Source organism: Squalius cephalus, assembly GCF_949319135.1.
Source record: "Squalius cephalus genome assembly, chromosome: 24".
Lineage (NCBI taxonomy): Eukaryota > Metazoa > Chordata > Actinopteri > Cypriniformes > Leuciscidae > Squalius > Squalius cephalus.
This window is the reverse complement of record NC_137145.1, coordinates 4,520,907-4,545,938: the sequence shown is the minus strand read 5'-3', so window position 1 is coordinate 4,545,938 and position 25,032 is coordinate 4,520,907. Positions and strand designations below refer to the sequence as shown.

Below are 25,032 nucleotides of genomic sequence, written 5' to 3'. Positions count from 1 at the left end.
GAATATCGCATTATTTAATGAGTAATTGCATATCGCATTTTTCTTCAATATCGTGCAGCCCTAGTTTATAATGTTATGAATATGGGAGATTAGCACTGCACATCTTGCTCCTGAAGTGTATTTTCATCTAGTATTTCAAGTGATTCCAGACATTCCCGCTCGGTTTCCAAGCCATGACTAGAAAAGATTTTAACTCTTTCCCCGCCATTGACAGAATCCATTACACATCTTCTGAAAGCATTGCTTACACACATGTAAAAAAAAACACAATCATCAAACATTAAACGGCATATAAATCAAAACTGCCTAATGTTACTGAATGAAATGTCGACCCAGGATGAGCTGTAGGACTGTGAAGCTTTCGGGTGTTGATGGACTCGATCTACTTCATCTGTGTTATGATCATCGTTCTGAATCCCATCGATTTAGTCTTTGACAAAAACACGATTTTCTCAGCTATTTGTTCAAAATGTTGCTTATGGAACTTACCCATATTCAAGTGTTGATAAAAAAGAATGCATTACACTTTTTTTTCCTTTCTCTGCGTGTTCAGATATTCATAGAACAAAATATTTTAGGGGCCATGAAATTTTTGTGGAAAAAAAAAAAAAAGCGCTACTGAATTATTTATAATATCATCAATGTTTTTGGAAAAGAAAAAATCTAAAAGGAATATGACTCTCTCAAATAACCCAATCATAGTCAGTAATGTTATGCTTTGCATTTGTGCTGAAACTGAATAGTGTTCTCATTATAATGTAATATAGGCTATATGGCAGCTGCACATCTTGCACGTATTTTCATGATTAAAGTGATTCCAGGCATCACTGCATGCTTTCAAATCACTTTATTTCATTTTCATGATCAATCGTCGCGGTCACGTCCAAGTCCTCGAGTACTCGTGCTCATCCCTAGTGGTTTCCCTCCAGTTTTTGTTCTTTAGACTTCCATTTACAAGATATTCAAAACACTCCCTTGTTCTTTGTCCTGTTACACAATGTGTCCAAAGCAAAGGAAACAGAAGGAAGTGCTTTGTCTCCGTTGTGTGCTCATGGATTTACCGTTGCATTAAAAATCCTGTTTTATTTTGCCGTGTTCAGTAGTTACGCTGGACCAGTGACGTGGGTCCATGTGCGTTCAGAGCCAGCAAGTGTCAGGCTCCTGTGTCTGCGTAATGTCGGCAGTGTTGAGACGCCAGAGGACTTCAAATCAATTAAATTGAACAAATTGCTGTTTGGTAGATAGACGGGTCGGTTAACAGAAACCTGCTGATGGCGGGATAACGGATGAGTGGCGTTGGTGTTCCTTCCTCAGGTCGTCTAGAAGAATGTGAAATGTCAAACATACACAAAGTGAAGTCCCCAACATGATTCCTGTTTTTGAACATCTCATAGTGAGACATGGATACTACTACTTTTAATGTTTGAAGTGTGGTAAAAGTGACATTTCTTGATTCATGTTACTAATTAAAATTTGACACTATCGTTCATAAGTACGATTTTTCTTTATCGCTTTTGAAAGAAGTCTCTAATGCTCACCAAGGCTGCATTTATTTGATCAAAAATACAGTAAAAACGGTAATATTGTGAAAAATTATTACAATTTAAAAGAACTTTCCGCATCATTACTCCAGTCTTCAGTGTCACATGATCCTTCAGAAATCATTCTAATATGATGATTTGCTGCTCAAGAAACATTTCTGATCATCACCAATGTTGAAAACGCTTAATATTTTTCCGTTTCCTGGATTCCTTGAATAGAAACTTGTAAACAATTTTATTTGAAAAAAAAAAAAAATGTAACAATGTAACAAATCGTACTGACCTCAAACTTTTGAACGGTAGTGTAAATATTAAAGAAAATATTTAATATGATCATTTTAAAGTAAAATATGAATCCGTTAAAACAATATGATGTGGCTATCATTATATCATTATTACATTATTAAGTAACCATTATTTCAAGAGTTACCAAGTAATTATTGAAATAATTAGTGTTTAATAATTTAATGCCAGATGAAATTAGCTTCGGCATCTTCTTGTTATCATAATAGTTTTCAGTTTCCCTCCTGTAGGCGTTCCACATGAAATCAGATGTCTGGAGCTGCTGCGCTGACTTTCTAACTTGATGCGTTGTCGTAATTGTACACGGCTTCGAGATATGCCCAATCGTGGTGGATGCCAACCTTAAAGAAATCAATAAAGAGCTCTTAGCTTCCCTGCACAGCTTAAGGCAGCACCATATGAAATGTCACGCATATCTAATCTACGGGCCGACCTCACATTAGCACTGTTAAAGTGAATTAATCTCAGAGGTCGATGTGTTTCTGGGAACCGCAGCGTTGTTTTAGTGAGCCAATATTCATCATTGATAGATTTCATTAATGTGAATTATGGCACCAGATTTTATTACGCAAGTTTTTCCAGTGCAACCTTTGCATTGGTTAATCAAGAACATGTTCTCTCAGATGTTTGAGGGAAATTTTGGTACATGCAAATAATCAAATCATTTAAAAGTTTTGAAAGATTAATAACAGAATGAAATGAGCTCAAGCTGAGAGACTGTATATTTGCAAGTTGAAGGTCACTCTGTCTCTTTAAAGTAAAACAAAGTGGCCATTAATGTCTGTAGTTAGGTTAAACATTAGAACACAATGTTCTCGAGAGCACACTTGACTGATGGTTTCTGTCCAGATATCTTTTGCATTTAAAGATCTAGAGATAAATTAAGATGTAAAAAACACCTTTTGCATATTATTTTTTTTTTCTTTGGTTGCATCACAATTCACATTATTTTACTGCACACTAGAAGAATGTGACTTACATGTGATTGGAAAGTACATACTAAGTGTTGTAAGACAGTACAGCAGTGGCAGCTTCAGCTCAAATTACTCGTTTTTTTTTTTTTTTTTGTAAAGAGATCCGGCACAAATTCCACTTCTGTTGGAGAAGGGATTGTGGGTAGTGGTCGACCCAATAGGTTTTTCAGTGGCTCATGCTGATATTTAGAGTGCAGGATGGCCGATATAATGCTGATATAGCCTAAATTATTAATGAATTATTAAAAAAAAATTAAATTAAAAGAACACTTGCATGATATTAACTTAAAATTCACTAAAATTGTCCCTCCTGTCTAGATATTGATATTTGCCTTTAAAAACCCATCTGTCCACTAATTGTGAGTATTCTTAGCTCAAAAAGCAAGCATGCATTGCATACTATTTAGGATGGCTAGTATGTAAATTGGAATGATGCCAAAGTCTATGTTGCATTGGATGTGTAAATAATAATTGATTCCAAGTATTGAAATATGTAAGTTACTAGCAGGTCAGAATTAATGCCTGCAGAATTCTCCAAAATTGGATCAGCCCTCATTGGTAAACATCAACGCATTCCCCTTTCCCTTGTGTGTTTGTTTATTAAATATTTTGGCTAATTTAATTATGCTTTCAGCTACTAATGAGAGTGTAGTGTTTTAAATGTTTACCTCACCATGTTTAAATTTATTTTGACAATTTTTTAAGATTTCCCTCCAAAATCAGTGCGGGAAATGCAATAGATGTTTTAAATATTTTGCCTCAACATGTTTAAACTTGTTCCACAGAATTCCCTCCAAAATCAGTTCGAGAATTGCATAAGTGTTCAAAGGCTTGAGTCGATTTATGAGGTTGGTGTCATTATGTCCGTTTCAATGACTCCTCCCTGTTAATTTTTTCCCCATTAATTCTCTTTTATTCCATTGATGCTGCGTAATGCTTATTGACAGACCTGTGCTCATATTAAGCTGCAGATGTTCCTCTCTCCACTGACTGAATCTAATAGCTATCAGTCAGTCTGGAAGAGTGAATGCAAACAGGAGGGGGCGGAGCCTCTCATGAGCACAGCAGTTAGTGGGCCGTCCCTGAGCCGCTTTCATCACGCCAACTCCAGCCAATCCCATTACAGCCTTTTGCATTTCCATGGCAACAGAGCTTTATAGCCCCACAAGAGGTGGATACAGACGAAACGGCAGAGAAAAAAGGTTGCAAGTGAGAAGGAGATTAAAAAAAAGAGACATTTTTTTTTTCCCTTCACATTTCCCCGATGATTTTAACTGGCAGCGTTTGATGGCATCTTCATTCAGACCAGAGGATAAAAAAGCACAACAATGGTGGCAGGATGCTAGAATGCTTCTGTTTGGGAATGGGATTTGTCCGGCTGCTTTCTGTCCATTGATCGGATCAGTTGGATAGACAGCATGATAAGCGCCGTCTAACAGGTAAACCGTCTAAGCTTGGACAGACGTCTTGAATCTCAGTGCCTGGTTCGCGACGCTACTGATAAACAGGTGTTTCTTGAGAGGAGGGAGAGTTCTGAGCGCTCAGTTCAATCTGCATGTTTTGTTTTCCTGTTTTTAGATCCGAGTCTCTAAAGGAATGCTCATCAATCCCACAGTATTTTCACATGCAAATTCATCTGTGATGTCTCTGCTGTGATTTTTGCCGTTCTTAAGACCCTGACAGCCTCACCTCACCTCACAACTTAACTGATGCACGCCTTGGCGTATTAAGATGGAGGTTCAGGGGGGGGGGGGGGGGGGGGGGGGGGTGAATCTTACACTCAATGATGTCAACATATTTAAGTGTGTGTGCATTACAAATACTGTTAGCTCAGACAGCGTTTCCTCATATGTCTATATTTAGATAAAAACGGGTTCTCTACTAGTAGGAGTCAAGAGACTGTTGAAATGTGACATATTACCATGTGGACACTTGACACAAACAAGCGATTACCTTTTTCATTTCTCATCTAATGCTGTATGATAATTAATGTGCCATTAAATGTTATCGCCCCCTTTTTAGTCGCTCGCACACTATTGTATTTTGCTTTTAGCTTCCGAGATGTGCTTAAAAAAGATATCGGATTGTGGTGTCCGTTTGTTTGGACACATCGGTCCTGGGAAAGCGGTCTCAGTAGGGAACTGTCCTCTTATAGGCACTGTAGACACTTGCCAACGGGAGGAATTTTTAGAAACCCTCCAAGCATAATTATGGAAAATTGCATCTGATGCGAACTGCAGTGTGCATGTCTTTTTTTGTTGTTACAGATCGATGACAACACACACTCGAATGTGTTACGGTATCATTTTAACCAGCTGGTGAGAAATAGGATGATAATGCGCTGAAAATCCCTCTTCATAGTCACATATGTCAGTGTTTTGCGCGACACATCTGACACAAATGAATCCCACAGTGTTTTAAAAAGCCACTATTGGGGATCTGGGTGGCGGTGGTGTGGCATCCAGACTAACTGGTTTCAGTGGGAGTGAAAATGTCATCCGTAATGTTCTTTGAAGCATAGGTAGATGTCTCGCAGGCTTTGTCGGTGTTGTATTGTGGCATCTGCCTCTGGCATGCAGCAGAACGTCTTAGGCCTTCATGATAGTTATCTTAGTGCATTTGACTGATATTTCAGGTCTAGCCACAAGCCCAGAGTAGCTGCAATCCCTAGTTTAGGACCAAAATGCACCAGTGCTGGCAGCTGTGACTCACCAGCGGTGACCATTACAGACTTGTTTTTAGTTTCGACAATCACTTCCAGCTGTGACCTTTTATCGCCTGTCATGTGGAAGAATGACGAAACCACAGATATTCGGATAGTTACATGCAAAAAGAGAATAAATGCTAAATAATTTTTTTGTCATGCTTTTGTTTTTACTTTGGATGTCCTTTCTAAAACACTGAACTATTTTATTTTATATCCTTAATTTAGATTCGGTGTTGTTCCAAACCGGCACTTGAATTTTTTTCTTATTTGTAGCACAAAAGGAGAAGTTTTGCAGAATATCTCAGCTGTTCTTTTCCATTCAATGAATGCATACAGTGACCTGCATATGTAATTTATTTGTTAGTTGTGTTGCTTCATATTTTAGTGGAAACCGTGATACATTTTTTTTCTTTAGGATTCTTTGATGAATAGACGGCTCAAAAGAACAGCTTTTATTTGAAATAGAAACCTTTTGTAATGTCATTTTCATTCATTTAATCCGTCTTTGCTGAATAAAATAATTCAGTTCTTTAACAAAACAAAAAAAATCTTACTAAGCCCAGACTTTTGAACAGTAGTGTATTTTTAAGCATTTACATTTTAAATATTTTTTAATAAGTGTTTTTTATTTATTTGTATTATTATTATTTTTATTTTAATGTTTTTAAATAAAAAAAGCAATATCAGGATAAGTAAACAATAACTATTTAAAAATTTTGGTGAACTATGTCTTATAATTTCCTATAATAATACCTAAGCTTTAGGGTATCCTGGAATGAGGCAGTGGTGATAAACAGTAGTTTGCTCTCTAACCTTTCCTTTTGTGAGCCTTTGATTATTGTTGCTATTTTTAGTCTCGTCGAGGGTCCAGCCAATCTATTGTAATTGTGTTGAATGCTTCCTTTTCACCAGGGGCAAGACAGCGCAATCACAGCGCAATCCTTTTTTACTGCAAGTGTGTGTGACGTAACCGAGCCATACAAGCTATTTATAGACCAAATAGCACGATATTTTTCGTCATGGATGCCATTTTTAGCTCTGACAGCTGTTGCACCTAACATGGCCCCTCTTGGGAGCCCTGAGATGGTCGCTTAGTCGATGGTTGCCGATTGTTTATGAGTCTTATGGTGTTTGTGTTTACACCAGCTCACCTTTCTGCTCACACACACACACACAACTGTCTGCTTTACCTCTCAGGGAAGAGTTGGGTAAGTTGTCCGTGGATAATCCATCTTACACTAAGCGGCCTGTGTCATGTGACACACCCTGTGGATCTGCAGGAGAGTTACGGTGTCTGCCGGACCTCGGTGTCATCAGCAGGTGGATTTACGTTTCTTACGGCATCCGAAGGTCAGAACGAGGCCCCTTGTGTTTTGTTTCTGGAAATCGCTTGCATTGATGTCATTCGCAGACAGTTGGATTCCATTGCAGCGCTTCTGCCGTACAGTAACGCTGTATTTATTAATGGCGAGTTGGTTGCGCTGCATGTTTTTCAGACCACTATGTCTGAATACATAATGCCTGTGATTATACAGAACATCTGCTGGTTTTGGGTTTTGTGAGTGATTAGGAAGTAATATGGAATATGCTACTTTGTAAACAGAGAAATACACCGTTTTTAATATGCATTTTAATTTTAATGATGCTTTACCACTGTTTTTCTACATAATATAAATGTATAGAGAGAGCGAAAGCTAAATTGAACAGAACTCAGTGTCACTGCTTCTTCAAAATGAAACAAAATGCTGTATTTTTCAGTTTATATTTTTGTCTTGTTTTCCTGTAAATATATCTCAACGTCCTTCATACAACATAATTTTACTCAAAAAGCAAACTTAAACATAAGATATTAAGACTAGTTTTCAGAGAATCTTTTTTGTTTTAAGCATTTAAGCAAATCTTGCTAAACGTATGCGGTTTATGGTGAAGATTGATTATGTTTTGATATTTTCTCTGGGGAACCATATTAAGCAACACTGAAGTTAAAAACGCAATCTCAAAAGCAATCCCCTGGACATCCGTAGATGATTATCAAGTCTGATTTGCCTGTGTTTTCTCCCCAGGTCTGAGAATGAGCTCGGCTCCTTCTCTCTGATGCACTCGAGCTAAGGGCCGTCCTGGTGGATTTGCCCCTGACCCAGCGGAGCGTTTCCAGCGCCAGCCCCGCTCCACGCCCATCATGCTGATCAAAGAGTACCGCATCCCCATGCCCATGAGCGTCGAGGAGTACCGCATCGCTCAACTCTACATGATTCAGGTTTGCTCGTGGTTTTATCTTGCATTAAAGCAGTAGAAAATTCTGCCATTATTTACTCGGCTTCACAATGATGTTCATAATGACCACATCTGACAAGCTCCAAAACGGATTAAAAAGCTCCATAAAAGTAGTTTGTACAACTTGTGTGCTACATTCCAATTTGTAATGTAATAACAAAATATGATGCATAATTTACAGTATGATGCAAATAATAAATAAGTTATATGCAACATTTTAAAATTGTTATCTACCAAAAATATCCAACATCAAAAATCTCACATCAAGTATGGCAACTCATATAAGGCTTGATGTAGAGCTGGGCGATTTTTTTTCCCCTAATGACTTTCCGACCAGTCATCGCGAGCCGTCTCACACACACTCATTCACTCGCACATATACACAAGCTCACTTAGCCTACACGCACACTCACACACACACACACACACACACACACACACACACACACACACACACACACTCTCACTCACTCACTCGCGAACACACACTCTCACTCACTCTCGCTCACTCACTCACTCGCGAACACACAGTCTCTAACTCACTCTCCCTCACTCACTCACTTGCGCGCCGTCGTCGTGGAGGACCGTTAAAAAATTAAACATGCTAGTCTTTTTGTTGTGATGTCGTGAAGCATCGAGGGCTGCGCCGCAGGGAGCGTGCTACGGAAACCCTGAGGAACATTTGGCGAATGCGGGGGAGAAAAAAAATCAAAAAAATCGATTTTTTGAAAATATGAATCTATTTGACCTACCAACTCGATTTTTAAATCAAATAGATTTTTTTCCCAGCCCTAGCTTGACGTCAATAACGTTTGACTGTGAGACACACAGGAACCAACGACGTCTAATCTGCACCATATTTTGAGATCTATGGCTATAAAATTGGTCTGATCTAGGGTTGGGTAAAAATATAGATTTCTCAATTTTAGTCATCCTCATTTTTATGAACCGTTATCGATTTTTTTTTAATTTTTTTTTTATTTTTTTTTTTATCCCAAAAATATATTTTTTTAGTCTTGCTGTTTTCAGTTGATAAATGTACAGAACTTCGTATTGTGCCTCCCATCCAATAAATCCCAATAAGCTTTGTAACTTTTAATGTGAAACAAATTCGTTCAAATTCTGTCCATTTTATTGCAAAATTCAAACTATCTTTAATGTGGCGCAACAGATCGCTGTTAAAACCTCAGAGCGGATCATCACTACCTCTTTACTACAAGTTATAGCATGAAATAAACATGAATGAACATCAGGAAAAGATGCTGTACAGCTTACCGAAATCCGTGTCATGTCTCGTGTAATTGCTCAATCAGTTTTTTAACCGCGCAAAGATGTCAAGATGTTTGTTTTATTCTCAGAAAAGCCATTCAGTCTCCATAAACTCGATAGTTAGCCAGAAAAATAATTTAAATAACGTTTTACTAAATATTTGCGTGTATATTGCATATTCATTGTCATTATACTCAACCTGTTCTTCAACATTTAATGTATGTTTGAATAAATCCATACATTTTTTTGACAGCCACCATTTTAATTTATATTAGATTTCAAAAAACAAATTGGTGTAGAAACATTGTTATGCAATGATAAAGTTGGTATTATAATTTTATTATTAATTAAACTTATTCACCAGATGAAACTCTATGTCTTGGTATGGTATATGAATGGTTTATTATAGCATTAGTTTTTGCCATGTATTGTATCTGATATATATCCAAATTATGAAATAGAATTGCAAGCTTGTAAATCAAAATCATATTGAATCGTGAAATTTGTGTCAATATTCAGCCCTAGTCTGTTCCTCACAGGAAATCATCGTACAATTTCAGAGGACTTATTTTGAGTCACTCTGATTATTTTTTAATGTGCTTTTTTTTAGCCTATTTGAAGCTTGACAGACAATGGTCACTATGAACCATCGTGTGGAAAAGAGCTGTGTGAATCTTCTTTTGTGTTCAACGGAAAAAAAGAGAACAGCCTGTGGGTTTGGAACGACAAAAATGGCAGAATTTTTTTTTATTTTTGGGTTTTCCTTTTAAGCACGTCACGCACTTCTGTTGTTTCTGTGAAGTGCGTAACGTTCAAAAAGATGTGACTCACAGCTGGCTTGCTTGGTGTTTCCTTTTTGAAACGCGCTCTACTCTCTGGGTCAAACACAATGAAACTAACATGCATGTTTGAATCATTCAGATATGATGCACACATGCAATTTTTACAGAACAAAGATGGTGCTTCACGTCTCGTACGTACCTCAAGTCTATTTTTGACAACAACAGTTTCACAAGCTCTTAATATTTGACTAAATCTGGCCCGTGATCCCCTGAGAGAGGATGTCAGACAGGTTGTGGGTGCTGGCGAGGCAGGAAGCACCTTACACATCGCGCTGATGCCGAAACCACCGTGGAAAAGCGCTGATGCCAAGAATCAATACGCACCACTGCGATGTGCTAATGTAGATGTTGGAAATGTTTCTAGAAGGGCAAATGTTGTGAACTGTGGTCTGAACCATGGCATAGTTGCCCAGAATGCACTGGGCTGAGCTAAAAAAACAAAACAAAGATGGCGAACAATTCGAAAGTAATGTTGAGTAAGTGTGCTTTTCAGTAGTTCAATGTAATAGGGCTGTATGATTCATCAAAGTAAAACCGTAATTATTAATAATTGGTTGTTTTCAGCAAAAGAGAAGCTTTAAGTTCTCCCTGCAGTTTTCTGCCCGAATAAAAGCTTGTAATATTTGAAAATAAAGAAATTAAGATAACCATAATTATTATTATTGGAAGTTTACAGTATACTATATTATTTTTCTTAAATACAATTTTTTTATTTTACAGTCAAATATTGCAATATGACTTTTGTTTAATATTTTCATTTAGTAATAATAACAATAAATATTAATTTTATTTTACAGTATTTCACAGTATTTTAAATTTATAGTCACATTGATATATAACCACAAACTTGTTTGCCCTACAGAAAATTGCCACTTTTTTGTAAGATTGCAATTTTTGTCAGAAAAAGTGCAATTAGAGATTTCCCCCAAATTGTACAGCTCTACACTGTATTTAAAATAGGGTGTTTTACCCAATACATGTGAATGCTATGCAGTTTTTATACCTTTTAGACTATCGTGGCAATAGTTTATCAACATGTTAACGTCAATCGTGAGTTCATTTATGGTCCACAAAGTTGCTGGTTTACATAAAGCGTTCATCAGAGCTGTGTCTAGTGAAACGATTGGGTGAAATATAGAGAACTAGCACGTCTCCAGCGTGCTCATATTGTTCTTCAAGCTCACAGTGAGGTTACGGCCACAGATCTAACTGAGCTTCCACCCACATTGCTCTGCTTTCTCTGAATGGTCTTATAAGGTTAATTAGCAGTCTGTCAATGCAGCTGCCGCTCAGTGTTGTTGTCAGTGAGGTATTAAGCAAACGGCCCCTATAGACAGCCAGGACGTTACTATCCAATTGCAGCAGGCATGCTAAATTTAAGCACTTGTGCTGTTAAAGTCAGCGGACATCAGAATCGAGCCTAAGCGATGTTGACTCGCATAAGACTTGAAGTCCTCAGGGAACGAGTGTCTAATTAGCAGATTTCTAAAAGCGTGAGTCATCGAAAGTGTGAAGTAGCGGCGCCCATATGACTGATGGTTGAATCGTTTAGGTTTGGCATAGAGATTCGAAGTTTTAAGCCAATTAGCACGTTAAATCTGCATCTAAAGAGAACATTTGTGTCCTCTTCCTTGTTAAAGTTAGTTTCACATGTTTATTTGGATCGGTTTAGGCGTACTTTCCAAGTCCTGCTTTTTATAAGCTCCATCTGTTGACATGCCGTCGCAGAGTTCCCCTAATGAGTGTGCGGTGGGCACACACACGGTTCGGCATGCTCGTACACTGTCAGAGTGACCCCGCTGGTGTAGTATTAAACCGGTGTGTGTGTGTGTGTGTGTGTGTGTGCCCATGCTTCCGATTGCAGCGAGAAAGCCTCATGTTACCCGGCAGAACTCTGGTCAGAAACCGTGAACAGATGTTCAACGCTGGTGGAAATATAAACAAAACTAGTTCCGCTGTGGAAGGTGTGAGGTGGTGTTTGGTGTGTGAGATGCACCAAAGATGAGTTATTCACTTCATAAGCCAGTGTGTGTGTCATCTTGGGCTGGGCGATATGGCCAAAAAAAATGATCAATAAATGTCAAAGCTTTATTTCTTTCAAGTTTAAAGGCAGATCTTTGCTCCTAAGTGAAAGTTGTAGAAAGCAGACCGTTAACTGTGCTTTTAAACTACTAGTTTTAAACTATTCTTTATTGGCAAGTTTCTTTCTTTAGACTGTCTTTCTTAACAAAATAAATATCTTAATATAAAAATGTATTTCTTATCTTAATTTTCTGCATGTTCTAATGGTGATATTGTTTTAAATCATGAAACCGGTTTGTTTTGCTTGACTTCGTGTCTTCAACACAGTTTGCAGTGCAGGCTGCAATATTAATATTACATGTTTTGTCTCATTTGTCAAATCGTAACAATTTTTACAGATGTGACTGTTTTTTTGTTAATGAACATAAATTTACAGCAGCATCCTAACTCAAACTACTACTAGAACATTTTTGGGGGGGTAAAATTTTAATATTCTGACTGTTTGAGTTTTATTAAAATTAACCATTGGTCTTCCATAGTAGCTTACATTTAGATCATGATAACCGCAAGTAAAACCACACATTTCTACCAATGTAATGTATTTGTATTTGTAGCCTAAATACATTTAGTATAAAAATGCTATAGCTTAATCACAAAAAATACTGTAACTATATTCCATTACTCCTTTAATACATGTCCACATTAATAATATACTAAAATTCGATATGAATATCCCACATTTGTGCCACACATGGCACAGTTAGTGTTACTACAGTAAATCCATGGTAAATGATGGTGATTTGTAGACTGAAAAGCCTTCTTACTGCATCGTTGCACACAGTGTTTCTCCTGGTTGTCAGCGCTGCTTTAAACTTGTTTAAATCACAGACACATTTGTGTTCTTCACTGAATTCAAGCACTTTTCACTGATCTCACAGCGATGTTTAGTGGTCACATGATCGAGACCGTTCAGTGAGTAAACGCATCAGCTCTCGTAAGCTCGCGCCGCACGGTTCAAACGAGAAGTGCTGTTTCGTTCCGCTTTTGCCGCATAAACATTGTATCAAGCATTTATCAAACTCTTGTTATCGTTTTATCAAGGAAAATCATATCGCAGTAATTATCGTTAGCGTTTTAGCACCCAGTCCTAGTGTCATCCGAGTTATCACACCAGTGTGTTATGGATTTAGATTGCAATCAAATTAAGCCACATCATGGATATTGCAGTGATTTTAAGTAATATATATATATATAATATATGTAGATTTAATGTTTCTGTTTATATATTTATATAAATAGTTTTAGCAAAAATATATGTAAAATAATATTTCTTTTATACATTATATATGTTTATGTATTACTATATATTGGTGTATTTGTACATATAAATAAAAACTATTGAATACTATTCTTTCTTGTTTCATTTAATAAAAAACTGTTGGAAAACATCTTTTGCCTCTTTTTTAAAAATGGAATTTTGATCACACTTTAGATTAGGATCCAATTCTCACTGTTAACGAACTATTTACTATGATTTTTGCCTCAATAAACTTCTATTTACTGCTTATTAATAGTTAGTAAGGTAGATGTTATGTTTATGTATTGGGTGGTCAAGCAGAATAATGCATTAATATGTGCTTAATAAGTACTAATAAACAGTATCCTAGTAATATGCATGCGAATAAGCAACTAGTTAATAGTGAGAATTGGACCCTAAACTGAAGTGTTACCATCCTTTTGGCAACAGTGGCTTGGTTTTGGTTGAAATGTATAAAATCACCCTTTTAAGCCATTTCAGTGCAAGCTCATAATTATATTGAGATTGTCAAGAATATTGTCAGTTTTGTTCCACACACCAGCAGGAATTTGTCTTTCCAAAGCTTCCGTCACAGCAGCATCACTCTTCCCGCTGTATCTCTCGCTCTCCTGTTTTCTCTTTCTCTCCCCTCCGGTCAGACTCCCTCCTCTGCAGCGTCACAGCTGAGCTGCGGTTGCCATGGAGACCTGTGACATCAGCCGGAGCGTGGCGCTCACTGCAGTCATTTGTTTGCGGTGCGAGAGGGAGAGGTCACGATGATGCAGGCCTGTTGCCAGGGCAACTTCACTCCCGTGATTTCTGCTCTCCGCAGATGGGCAGCGAAGGTGCATCGCGATGAGGTTAAACCTCTCACATGATGTTGGCCGTCCGTGTCCATATAGGGCAGCGTTTGCTTCTCGCTCGTCCACGTAGATGCTAAATTAAGAGTAGAGCTGAGCGCGGCTTCGGAAAGAAATCGGGATGTTTTGAGGGGCAAATCCCAGGTGGTAAATTTCAACTGGAGAGCTGGAAATCTCTGTGGATGCTCCTTTTAGGGCCTAGTCATTTTTTCATTTGAATTAAAGTCATCCATGTGAAATATGTAATTAGCTAGAGTGCACAGGAATCCTGCCAGGGAAAACCGAACTCCAGTTTTATTCTTTCTATCAGTTATGGTAGTTGCAACATAGCTCTTGGTGCCAACCGTCCATTTTATCATCTTCATTATGACCTCTCAGCAGTTATTGGCCTTTCCAATGTATTCAGTTTGCATTATTTTCGTCATAAACTGTAAGTGAACTGCTTTCTCAGCATAAAAGTACCTTTTGTACCATCAGTACTACCTTTGTAAAAGAAATGAATCCCCACTAAATTATTATTATTATTATATTTCAAGCATTTGAGAGACTAATTCTTTCAAACTAGGTCATTTAAAAGTGATTTTCTATCAGCTGTCTGTGTCTAACCAGAAACATAATGTGATCATCAAGTGATCGATCATGTTCAGAATCTGAATATGAGAGGCTTAGTGTGTTTCAGTACCAGAGTATTAATGTAGTTTATCCAGCCTAGATGCACAAGTTTAAGCATCAAGGAATTGTAAGTATTAAACTTATTTGTGTTACTCATCCTGTACAGACATCACTGATTCGTCAAATGATGAATATCATAGTTGAATTGCACAAGCAAGATCATCGTCTCTTCTTGTGTGGTTTGCTTCACTATTGTGAGTTCATCTCATACATCTGATAGAGTGCAAACTCGACAAAAGTGAAGGAAACCGCAGCGAGGTTAAAACCATTGCACTGAAAAACTGGTTCTCAACTGGTGAGTCGTGACCTAAAATCAGGTCGCAGGTCTGTCCTGATTGGGTCGTGATTAGAGGGGATAAAACAATGCTAAATTCAACTGTGCTTGTTGAACATAAGCAGTTCATTATTATTTATGAATAAGTAGGGCTGCACGATTAATCAAAATAAAACAAAAATCCTGATATGGATTAGTGCGATTATCTAATTGCAAAGACTGCATAATTCGTAGTAAAGCGTTGTGTCCTTACGCGTGAGCTTCTCATTATTCGCTGGTGTTTCCAGCGGCTCGGTTCAGAGTAAATGCTGCTCCACATCAACCCCACCCCTGCATGTCCTCTGAGTTTGGGTCAATTTAACATGTATTTGGGAAGCAACAGGCGGCAACCTTCTTCACAAACTTGCAGCGCTCTCCTTGCGGTTTTCTGTTAAAATAAGTTTGATGGTTTAAAGGTGCTGTATGTAACTTTTTCACTCTACTAAAGCATAAAGATACCATAATATGTTTGCATATATTGAGGAAACATGCTAAGTTCACATACTCGTTTCTCTGAAAAACACTTCTACAGTTATTCTTCCAGTTATTTTTGAAATGTGAGTTTCCAGGCTGGAATGTTTGTTATCGTTTTGGTCTGTGATACTGCACGTTGCCAATTTGCCAATTTTAATTGTCCATTGTGCTCATTCCTGTTGCGTGTAATCAAACTGGTAACCTGTGCGAGCGCCCTCCAGTCTGAGGAGCAGGTGGCGGGAGAAACGGGCGGGCGATCGCCGATATTTTGAATTGGACTGCAATACCTATTTCGACCACTAGTTGTCATTCTTACATACTGCACCTTTAACATTTGAAAATGAAGAAATTTTGTTATGAAATTTGGCACACAGATAGAGAACAGTCTGAACATAAACCATAGCAATTTTGGTGTATCTAACTCAATCCCTCTAGCGCCACCAACTGTCCAAATATGAACTTACATTTATGCTAGTAACTTCTGAACCGTAAGAGCTAGAAACAAAATTCATCATTTTTCAGTCGTCATTTTCCGTCGTGAAAATGTTTTCGCCACTCCTAGACGATTTGTCCGATATTCACCAAAATTGACTCAGATCATCTTCAGACCATGCTGGCAAAAAGTTATTAAAAGCTTTTTGATAAACCTAGCAGTTCTCAAATAACGTGTGAACGAATTCGACAAAGAGCACACCAAATGAATATGAGGCTGTATCTCTGCAACGCTTTAGCATATTGAGACGAATCTTGGTACATGTCATCACAAGCATGACCTGTGGCTACATGCTCTGTTATTTACACACGCATTAGTGTATCCTTACAAAACTTGGCATGTGTCATCGGGACCATGTCAAAAGTTTTCGCAACAGCGCCACCCTCTGGTCAAAATTTATAATGAAATTTCAAAACATACTAATAACTTTTGATTCATTTTGCCTATTTTAATGAATCTGGTCTTGATAGATTCCTTGAGTCATACAGAGAACAATGATACCAATTATGCTATATTCGATTGAACTTGCTATCCGCTATTTTGAATTTCTTTGAAAACCTACTTTTTCCAATTCCTCTTATTGTTTGTCCGATTTTCACCAAATTTGGCTCAGATCATCTTCAGACCATGAAGGCAAAAAGTTAATATAAGCACTCTGACCACACCATAATAATTTGATTACAGCCATCTATTGGTCAAAACTGATAAGTAATGAAAGCGTATTACTAGTAATTGTATTAATGGCATTTTGCATAAAATAATCTACAAATGCTTTTAATTAATTTAATTGTTGTTGTTGGGCTGATGCTCCAAGCCATGCTTGCATGACTTATTATGCCTTTTTGTGCTTATCCCTGATATTTGCTGCTTGCAATTATTTATTACTATTATTATTATTATTTTATAGCCACATTAATATAAAATCACAAAACAAATTGTGCAGTCCTACAAACAAGCATAGCAAACATTTAAACATCTTTTTTTAATTTAATTTTTAATCCCAATTCTTATCAGAAAAATGGCAATTAGATTTCCCCCCCCCCAAATCGGGGCAGCCCTATTAAAATGATCATGTTTGTTTTTAAGGACAATTTTGTTACTTTTTGTACAGTGTTGGTGACAATTTTGGTGCTAAATCAAAATCACTTGACAAGCAACACTGTATTGATACAAAATCGTGGGGGAAAAACATTGCAATATAATTGTACTGCACAGCCTTATGGTGTCAAGACCACACTTCTCTAAGGTGTGTGTGTGTGCGTGCGTGCGTGCGTGCATGCATGCATGTGTGTACGCGGGATTAATTGTAGCGAGTGCGGGGCCTGATGCCATCTGTCAGCACCATAATGAAGTGATGGCGACTCCACGCTGGGAGGATGAGCAAAAACAGATACCCCAGCCCGTTCCCTCTCCCGCCTGCCATTTGTCTGTCTGTCCACACCTCCAGCTGCTGACAGCTCACCTCTCTAACTAGAAGACGTGATTGGTCCGTTTCTTCCTGCTCTGCACAGACCTGCGGATACCTCGAATGAGCTCCAGCTTCACAAGCATTATGTGGAATGTGTTGGTCTGGTGTCAGTCCTGACTAGGGATGGGTATCATTTAAGGTTTTTTACTCTTACCAATACTGCTTATCGATCTGGTACTTTAACAGTAAATTAAGAACATAATTAAGATTGCTTTATAATCTGAAATGTAAATATCTATAGCAAAAGAAACGGCAATGTTTGAACAAAACAAATATAAAACATCCATTTGTAAATGGACCAGTTTGCAGGCATTTGTGTTTTATATGCATAAGATACAATAAGAAAAATAACTAAGAAACAGGATACCAATGAAATACAGTGCTTTAATTTCAGGAATGTCTACTAACATTACTGTTCAGGTAAGTAATATGGCCTACAAAAGAAATCTAATAAAGTAATCAAATCTACAATAACTGCATAGTTTTCACAGGAAAGTATAAAGTATAACGTGCTTGTCTAAAGTATAATTTGTTTGTCTAGTTGCAGTGCGTTTTCGGAGCGCACACACATAAAGCCTTGAAGTTGGAAATGGCGTCTTGTGCATGGATTATTGTGCTTTTAATAGCTCTTATTATTATCAAACACGTCCCGCAATTTAGCAACTGTAGAGTCTGCATTTTACAACGATCACCGATTGTGCTGATTCTGACGTATGGGTTTTTAGGGAGGAATGAATGCGCACCGCTGTGAAGAGAATGAAGCTTATTAGTTTGACCTCAAATATCTTCTTTTTATAATCTTTGGAAGCCAAAATCGAAATCAAAAATAAAATTTGATTAATATGACAGCCCTAAAGTGTAACCAGACTCTGTAGCTCCGCGACAGCAGAACCAGTAACGTCTATTGATACTGCAGTCTTTCATAGTTTAGCGCCGGGGCTCATTTAATGGATTTCAGTACCCATCCCTAGTCCTGACAGTGCAGTCTGCAAGTTTGACAGAAAGAGAGAGAAGCAGCTGTCTGACATTGAGATATGCACGGCCGCTATTCCCTTGATGGCACGGGCCTGTGCTTTTAAAATGGAAATGTATTGCTCACCACGTATCCGGCGATTGAGGACGAATTAAAAACGCCTGAAACTGAGAGACCAAGAGCGATCATTTCTCAGGCGTCTCGGCTGCGAGACAGTTTGGCACTTGCTGAGCACGGGCTGATGTTGCTCCTGTAAGCAGTTTCCAGAGCTTTCTGCTGCTTGTGTTTTCTCATCTCGTGTGCCAGTCAGGATTGTTTGAAATTCAGGATCGAAGAGTATTAAAACTTTCTTTGTCTCTGGAACAAACTTCACCTTAAAGAAGGTCTTTAAAGGGGTGGTATAATGCCCCTTTTTACAATATGTAAAATAAGTCTCTGTTGTCCCCAGAGTGTGTATGTGAAGTTTTAGCTCAAAATACCACACGGATCATTTTTTACAGCATGTTAAAGTTGTCCCTTTTTGAGGGTGAGCAAAAACACGTCGTTTTGTGTGTGTCCCTTTAAATGCAAATGAGCTGCTGCTCCCGGCACAGAGGGCGGAGCTTCAAGAGCTGTGTGTGTGTGTGTGTTAGCAGCTCTGATTACCTCATGCAGACACACACTAAAATGTCAGAAACTGTTCTGCCTTTTATGTTTAAAGTGGAGTCAGACAATGATGGAGAGACTCAAGAAGAAGTGACAACATGTAGAATGCAATAGGACGTTTCTGAATGGTTAGTTGATGAATTTATGTTGCTGATGTGGAGTTCAAGTCTTTGATCAGCATATTCTGTCATGATAATCTATAAAATTGCTCGTGTGGGAACTGTTGTAAGATGCCCACAGAGTGACATGCTATTGCATTTGTGTTACGTACTGTATTGCATGTGAAAAGACAGATGTGACAGCTTGAGCGGACTCACAAATGTGCAAAAAGCAAATATCTCCCTTTGCTTTGAACTTTGAGCGTTGTAACTTTGCAGACGTTGTTTATGCTCAAACAGCAACATTACACACTAACTAAAGTTAGAAAAGTGAAATCATAATCAACCACCCCTTTAAATAAGCGTTGTCACCTTTTAATCCCACTATCATCTTGATAATGCAGAGTCACGGCTGATGGGATCTGTGTGGCCATCTGCCCTGCGAGTGTGCCAGCTCCACTGGCCTGTCATCATCCATCTTTTATTTAAACATAGAGGACGCATAATAATTACATAATTATACCTACATTCATGTCAATTAGTTCAAATAGAAATGTAAAAAAAAAATTGCTGTACAGAATTAAAACTGATTTCTAACACTGTGATCCAACTTTTATGTTCACTTTCAGGGGCCCGGGAGACAGTTTTAAGGGGAGACACTCCCTGTTATTTAGGCTTTTCTATAGTAGATTTAAGTGGGCCAAACTTCTCCTTGATGGCTTCACAAGTAAGTTGGTATGCCATTAGTAACCAGATGCTTCCAACTACCTTCGTATGACCTTCTCAAGCGAGGCAGATATGAGGCATGTGCCACCCTGACTGGCACAGTGGGCCTTCTCCCAAAATTCACAGCTCCGGAGCCATGCCAAGACTGTACCCTATTTTTACGGTTCTGTCTGCTGGAATTCATAGTGAGACTTGGCTTATCTTACTGACACAAAGCTGAAGGTGTGGCGTCCTTGATTGGCCAGCTCCAGTAGCGCTGAGCATGTAATTGACTTCTGTTGGGTTGGAGTCAATTCTGTTTTGGCATAGACTGTCATCTTTACATTAACGTTGAGTTTCGAGTGTCCCAAGAGGTTTTAAGATTCAAGCTTAGCTTAATATTATCGATTTAACTGCATTGGCACTATTAGATGAGAACTAAATTGAGCTGTATAATTACACTAACTAGTGATGCACCGTTCATGATTTTTTCATGGACAATTCAGTTTTTTTTTTTTTTTTACAAACAAACTGGCCGATAACAGTAGTCAGTTTCTAAAATTTTTCTTCTTTGTTTAAGCAAATTTATATGTTGTTTATTTGCTTTATAACAGGCAAACTTGACTTAAACCAAAAATATATGTAGCCATTAGAAATTACAGACAACCACTGCATTTAAATCACGATCCAAACAAAGATTCTACACACTTGTAGCTTGAGCAGTTGTTTTTGATTTGAATTAGATTGTATAATTTCAAGCAAAAACAGAATTATCTAACTTTAGCTTTGTGAAATTATGCTGCATATGACACCTGCGCACACACACACACACACACACAAAAAAACAGCAGACAGACTGAATGAAAATGTAAATTCAGAGTAAAAGAAAATGTCTTTCAGTTCCTTAGAGAAATGCATTCATATAAACTTCAACCCCCAATTCAGTGTTTATATTTTTCTTCCTATATTTCGAGCATCGTGAACGTTGCTGTGCTGGTACAGTATTTGCTCTGCAGGCGCATCTGTGTTCTTAGCATCCGTCTTCAGCGTGTCCTGTCTCTGGCCTGTGTTAACATCCTGTTTATAGACTTCATAATATTTCCACACAAATTACATTTGGGGAAATTATTTCAATGCAGTTTCTGCGCAGTTCCGAAATCAAAATCGACCAAAATAAAACTAAAAACTTTGTTTGGAGCAAAAACCAGTTCTGATTTATGGCTGGTAAACCGGTGCATCACTAACTTTGCAACATTGACACTGTTATTGAACTGACTTGAGCAAAACAATGAAAAAACTATTGTCTTCTGTAGAGCTGCTTATAGCTTTATTGAAATTGTTTCATAAATGCAACTGACAGTGAAATAAATTGAAACAACATATTTGAACTGAATTGAGCTTCATAATGCCACTAACTGTGCAACATCGACACTGTTATTGAAGTGTATTGAGTCAACATTGAACTAACTTGAGCAGAATAATGACACTATTGTCTTCTGTATATAGCTGAATTGATCCTGTTCCATAATTGATGAGGTTTAAAATGTTAACACAATATTAACACTGTTATTTTCCTGTTTATTAATGTGACGCTGCTTTGAAACAATCCGTATTGTATAGTTCAATATAAATAAATGTGACTTGACTTTAATTCCAGTCAAATTGGAAGTCTGTGAACCCTAATCTCTGACCTTTCCCTCCCTGCAGAAAAAGAGTCGTGAAGAGAGCGAAGGCGAGGGCAGCGGCGTGGAGATCCTGGAGAACCGACCCTACATAGACGGCCCAGGCGGCTCTGGTCAATACACCCATAAGGTTTACCACATAGGCCAACACATCCCTAGCTGGTTCCGCTCTATCTTGCCAAAAGCCGCTCTTCGCGTGGAAGAGGAATCCTGGAACGCCTACCCATACACTCGTACACGGTGAGTGCCATAGCGCCTAATAATAAAACCCTCTGCCTCTTTTTCAAGAGTACCACAGATGAATATCCAAAACAGCTTTAAATATTCAAGTCAGGCCGTGTTGTTCTGGTCTTAAATAAAGGTGCTCTAAGCGTTGTCACGCATTTTTTAGGCCAAAACATTTTTTGTCACATGCAGCAAACATCTCCTCACTATCCACTTGCTGCCTGTCCCCTGAACACACTGTAAAAAACGCGATCTCTGTAGACAGCCCAGGCTCCGCAAACGGCAAGAAAAACAAACTGGCCCAGCCTGGACCACGAAACATAACAAACAGTTCTCCAGCCAATAACCGACAAGAATGATTTGGGGGTGGGGTTGGGGGTTGGGGAGTTAGTGCGCGTGCACATGAAGGGGGGTGTGGGGGGTGGAGGAGAGAGAAGCATGAAGAGGGAAGTTAGCTAGAGGAGAGATGTCCTAGATAAGGACTAACGCTAAAAATTTATATTCTTGAGAATTTTGATATGGCCGACACACGACCAAAGAGACGACGTTCCGATGAACAAATAACAAAGAAGAGGGTAAAGTAGAAGGAACGCGCGAAATCCCGAATTTACATCGGAAAAGCGTTCAAAAGGAGAACTCAACCAGCAGAAGGGCTTCCAATCCGACATTCAGGTGGCTCTGTTTTTGCTGGACAGGCGGGTAAATCCAGTTTGGTTTTTCTAAATGGTTCATGACTGTTTCAGGAAGCACGGAAGGGAGGGGGAGGGGGCGGGATGAGGAGGAGGGAGGGTCGAGCTAGCCTCCGTTTTGATTGACAATACTTTGAACGTCAACAAGAAGTGACGTCACCCGACATCGCTTAGAGCACCTTTAAATAATAGATCTGTTTACTTTCTTAAAGAGGCCATATTATCCCCATTTTCAAAGTCTTGATTTTGTTTTTGAGCTCTACTAGAATAGGTTTTCATTCTTGAATGTTTAAAAAACATTACACATTATTTTTTCCCATATTCTCCATTGTTGCAGCACCTCTTTCCAGTCTCTCAGTAACACTCTGTGTAGTTCCTTTCTTTATGAAGTCCCTCCTTCTGAAAAGTGCAAGTTTGAGCACGTTTGAAATTTTCAAAATGTCATGTCCCTTACCATAACTGCGAGTTTCAACACACTACTTACTAACTCAACCAGGCCCCGCCCCTTTATTCTGCATCTTAATTATTTAAATGAGGAATATTGTGACGTGTTCGTTCCCGGAAAAGAAACTCAAGACTACAATGGAGGCGTTTCAGGGAGATCAGAAACACTGACACTGATATAGAGAAGAACTCCCGCTTGAGGGACTTTGTGCTTTGTAACTTTGCAGAGCATTTTCATGCTCAAACAGCAACATTACACACTAAAGAAAGATGAACATATAAAAAAGCATAATAGGACCCCTTTAAAGCATCTTTCTGGTCTTGTAGTGAATGTTGCAACGTTGAGTGCAGCTTAGGGATAAACTTCCACTGCAATAAACATGTATCTGTTACCTAATGAAGGGGTCATGGTAGGTATAGACAACGCCTGTGTGAAGAGAGGATAAGCTCGCTTGAACCTCTGTGGTAATGCATGACACTGATATGATGAAATGACATCTGAGTTAATCTCCTCGCTTGTCCTGCAGCTACACGTGTCCTTTTGTCGAAAAGTTTTCCATCGATATCGAGACGTACTACAAGCCGGACACGGGTTGCCATAATGACGTCTTCAACATGTCCTCGGCCGAAAGGAGACAACGGGATATAGGTATTGTTGCACTTTCTTTATTTCCATCCATCAGGCATGCTTGATGCATTCATTTAATTTATGCTTTTGACCGTTTCAAAATATTCAAATCAGCAAAACCACAACTGAGCATCTACAACAATTGAGTTTCCACGTTCGCCTGCTTTTTACCACATGAGCACTGCCTTCTTCTGTAACCAATCTCAAGCTCTCGAGTCATGCCTCAGTGTTTAAGATGCAGGCAGCGTGTCGCTTCATTGACATAGTATCATGCTGCTGCTGGGTAACGTGCCGCTGCACGAGAGCCCCATTGCACTCTGGGACAGGTACTGGAGGCTTTCTGAGATGAACACAGACAGACGCAGGCACTGCAGGGGGAAGCGCCCTGTGAATGCTGTTACATAACTCCATTCCTGACTGAAAACATGCACCTTTGTCAGTGTGCTGTGGAGACACCTAGAGGCCGTCTGCCAACACGGCAGTCTGCGAACAGGAACAAACAACCCAAGATCAGCAACCGTGAATAATTGAAGACATACAACGTTAGATTAAGACATGACAGATTAGAGATCTGAATTAAGAGTTTGTTCTTTGAGAAAAGGCAAGTGAATAAGCAAAGAAGAGTAAAAATTACGATCACACTCAATGATTCTGGTTCCTTAACCATTTCACTAGTAATTGTTTTAGTAATTTCAAAGATGTTACTTGTCTTCCACTGTCAAAAACTGATCCTAATGTAGGTGTGTTTGTGTGTCTATATATGAATATACTGCATAAAAATACAAAAAATATATATTTTTAGTAATACATATTCGTTTTTCTAAACAAAGTTCCATTTATAACAAAAGCTCCTTTTTTATTGGAACAACCCGATTCCTAATGCTATATGAGAAAGACTTTATGACTCATACGACAAACAGATAAACTAGGTTTTATGGCCTCAGACAACTCAAGGTCCATGTTATTACCCTCAATAAAATCTCTGTGATGAACTGATTTGGTTTGCATTAATGGATTAAATATGAACCCCGGCTCACCATTCGTGCCTTGTTCACGATCCTTGTTGCCTTTGTTGCAATCGCTAATGGAAGCAATTGTCTTTCACAGATCCTATCGATATTGTGAAAGATTTCATTGCCCCTCATGAGTACCTAGTTGAAGAGGACCCTAAACTCTACAAGTCGAATAAAACCCAGCGGGGCCCCCTGTCTGATGACTGGATCACGGAAATCAACAACAACCCAGGCAAAATGCCCGTCATGTGCGCTTACAAGTTGTGTAAAGTGGAGTTTCGATACTGGGGCATGCAGTCCAAGATTGAGCGCTTCATTCATGATGTGGGTAAGTGTTTGGAAATATTCAGACACCTCCTTGGGATTTTCTAAATATTTATATTTATTTATTTATTTATATATATGTGTGTTTATATCACGT

General features: G+C 38.5%; 1 protein-coding gene across 7 annotated transcripts in view; it reads left to right on the top strand.

Moving 5' to 3' along the window:
- pitpnm2 (phosphatidylinositol transfer protein, membrane-associated 2) overlaps positions 1-25,032 on the top strand; it is a 61,518-nt gene that overhangs the window by 10,650 nt on the left and 25,836 nt on the right. For 4 of the 7 annotated variants that reach the window (XM_079861200.1, XM_079861203.1, XM_079861204.1 and 1 more), the window contains exons 2-5: positions 7,589-7,782; positions 21,638-21,852; positions 23,498-23,619; positions 24,706-24,939. In XM_079861200.1, the coding sequence (XP_079717326.1) occupies positions 7,705-7,782; positions 21,638-21,852; positions 23,498-23,619; positions 24,706-24,939 (649 nt within the window). In that variant the 5' untranslated portion in view covers positions 7,589-7,704. Of the gene's footprint in view, positions 1-3,991; positions 4,258-6,788; positions 6,876-7,588; positions 7,783-21,637; positions 21,853-23,497; positions 23,620-24,705; positions 24,940-25,032 lie in introns of those variants that run through there. The other 3 variants (XM_079861205.1, XM_079861201.1, XM_079861202.1) reach the window with 2 other exon arrangements.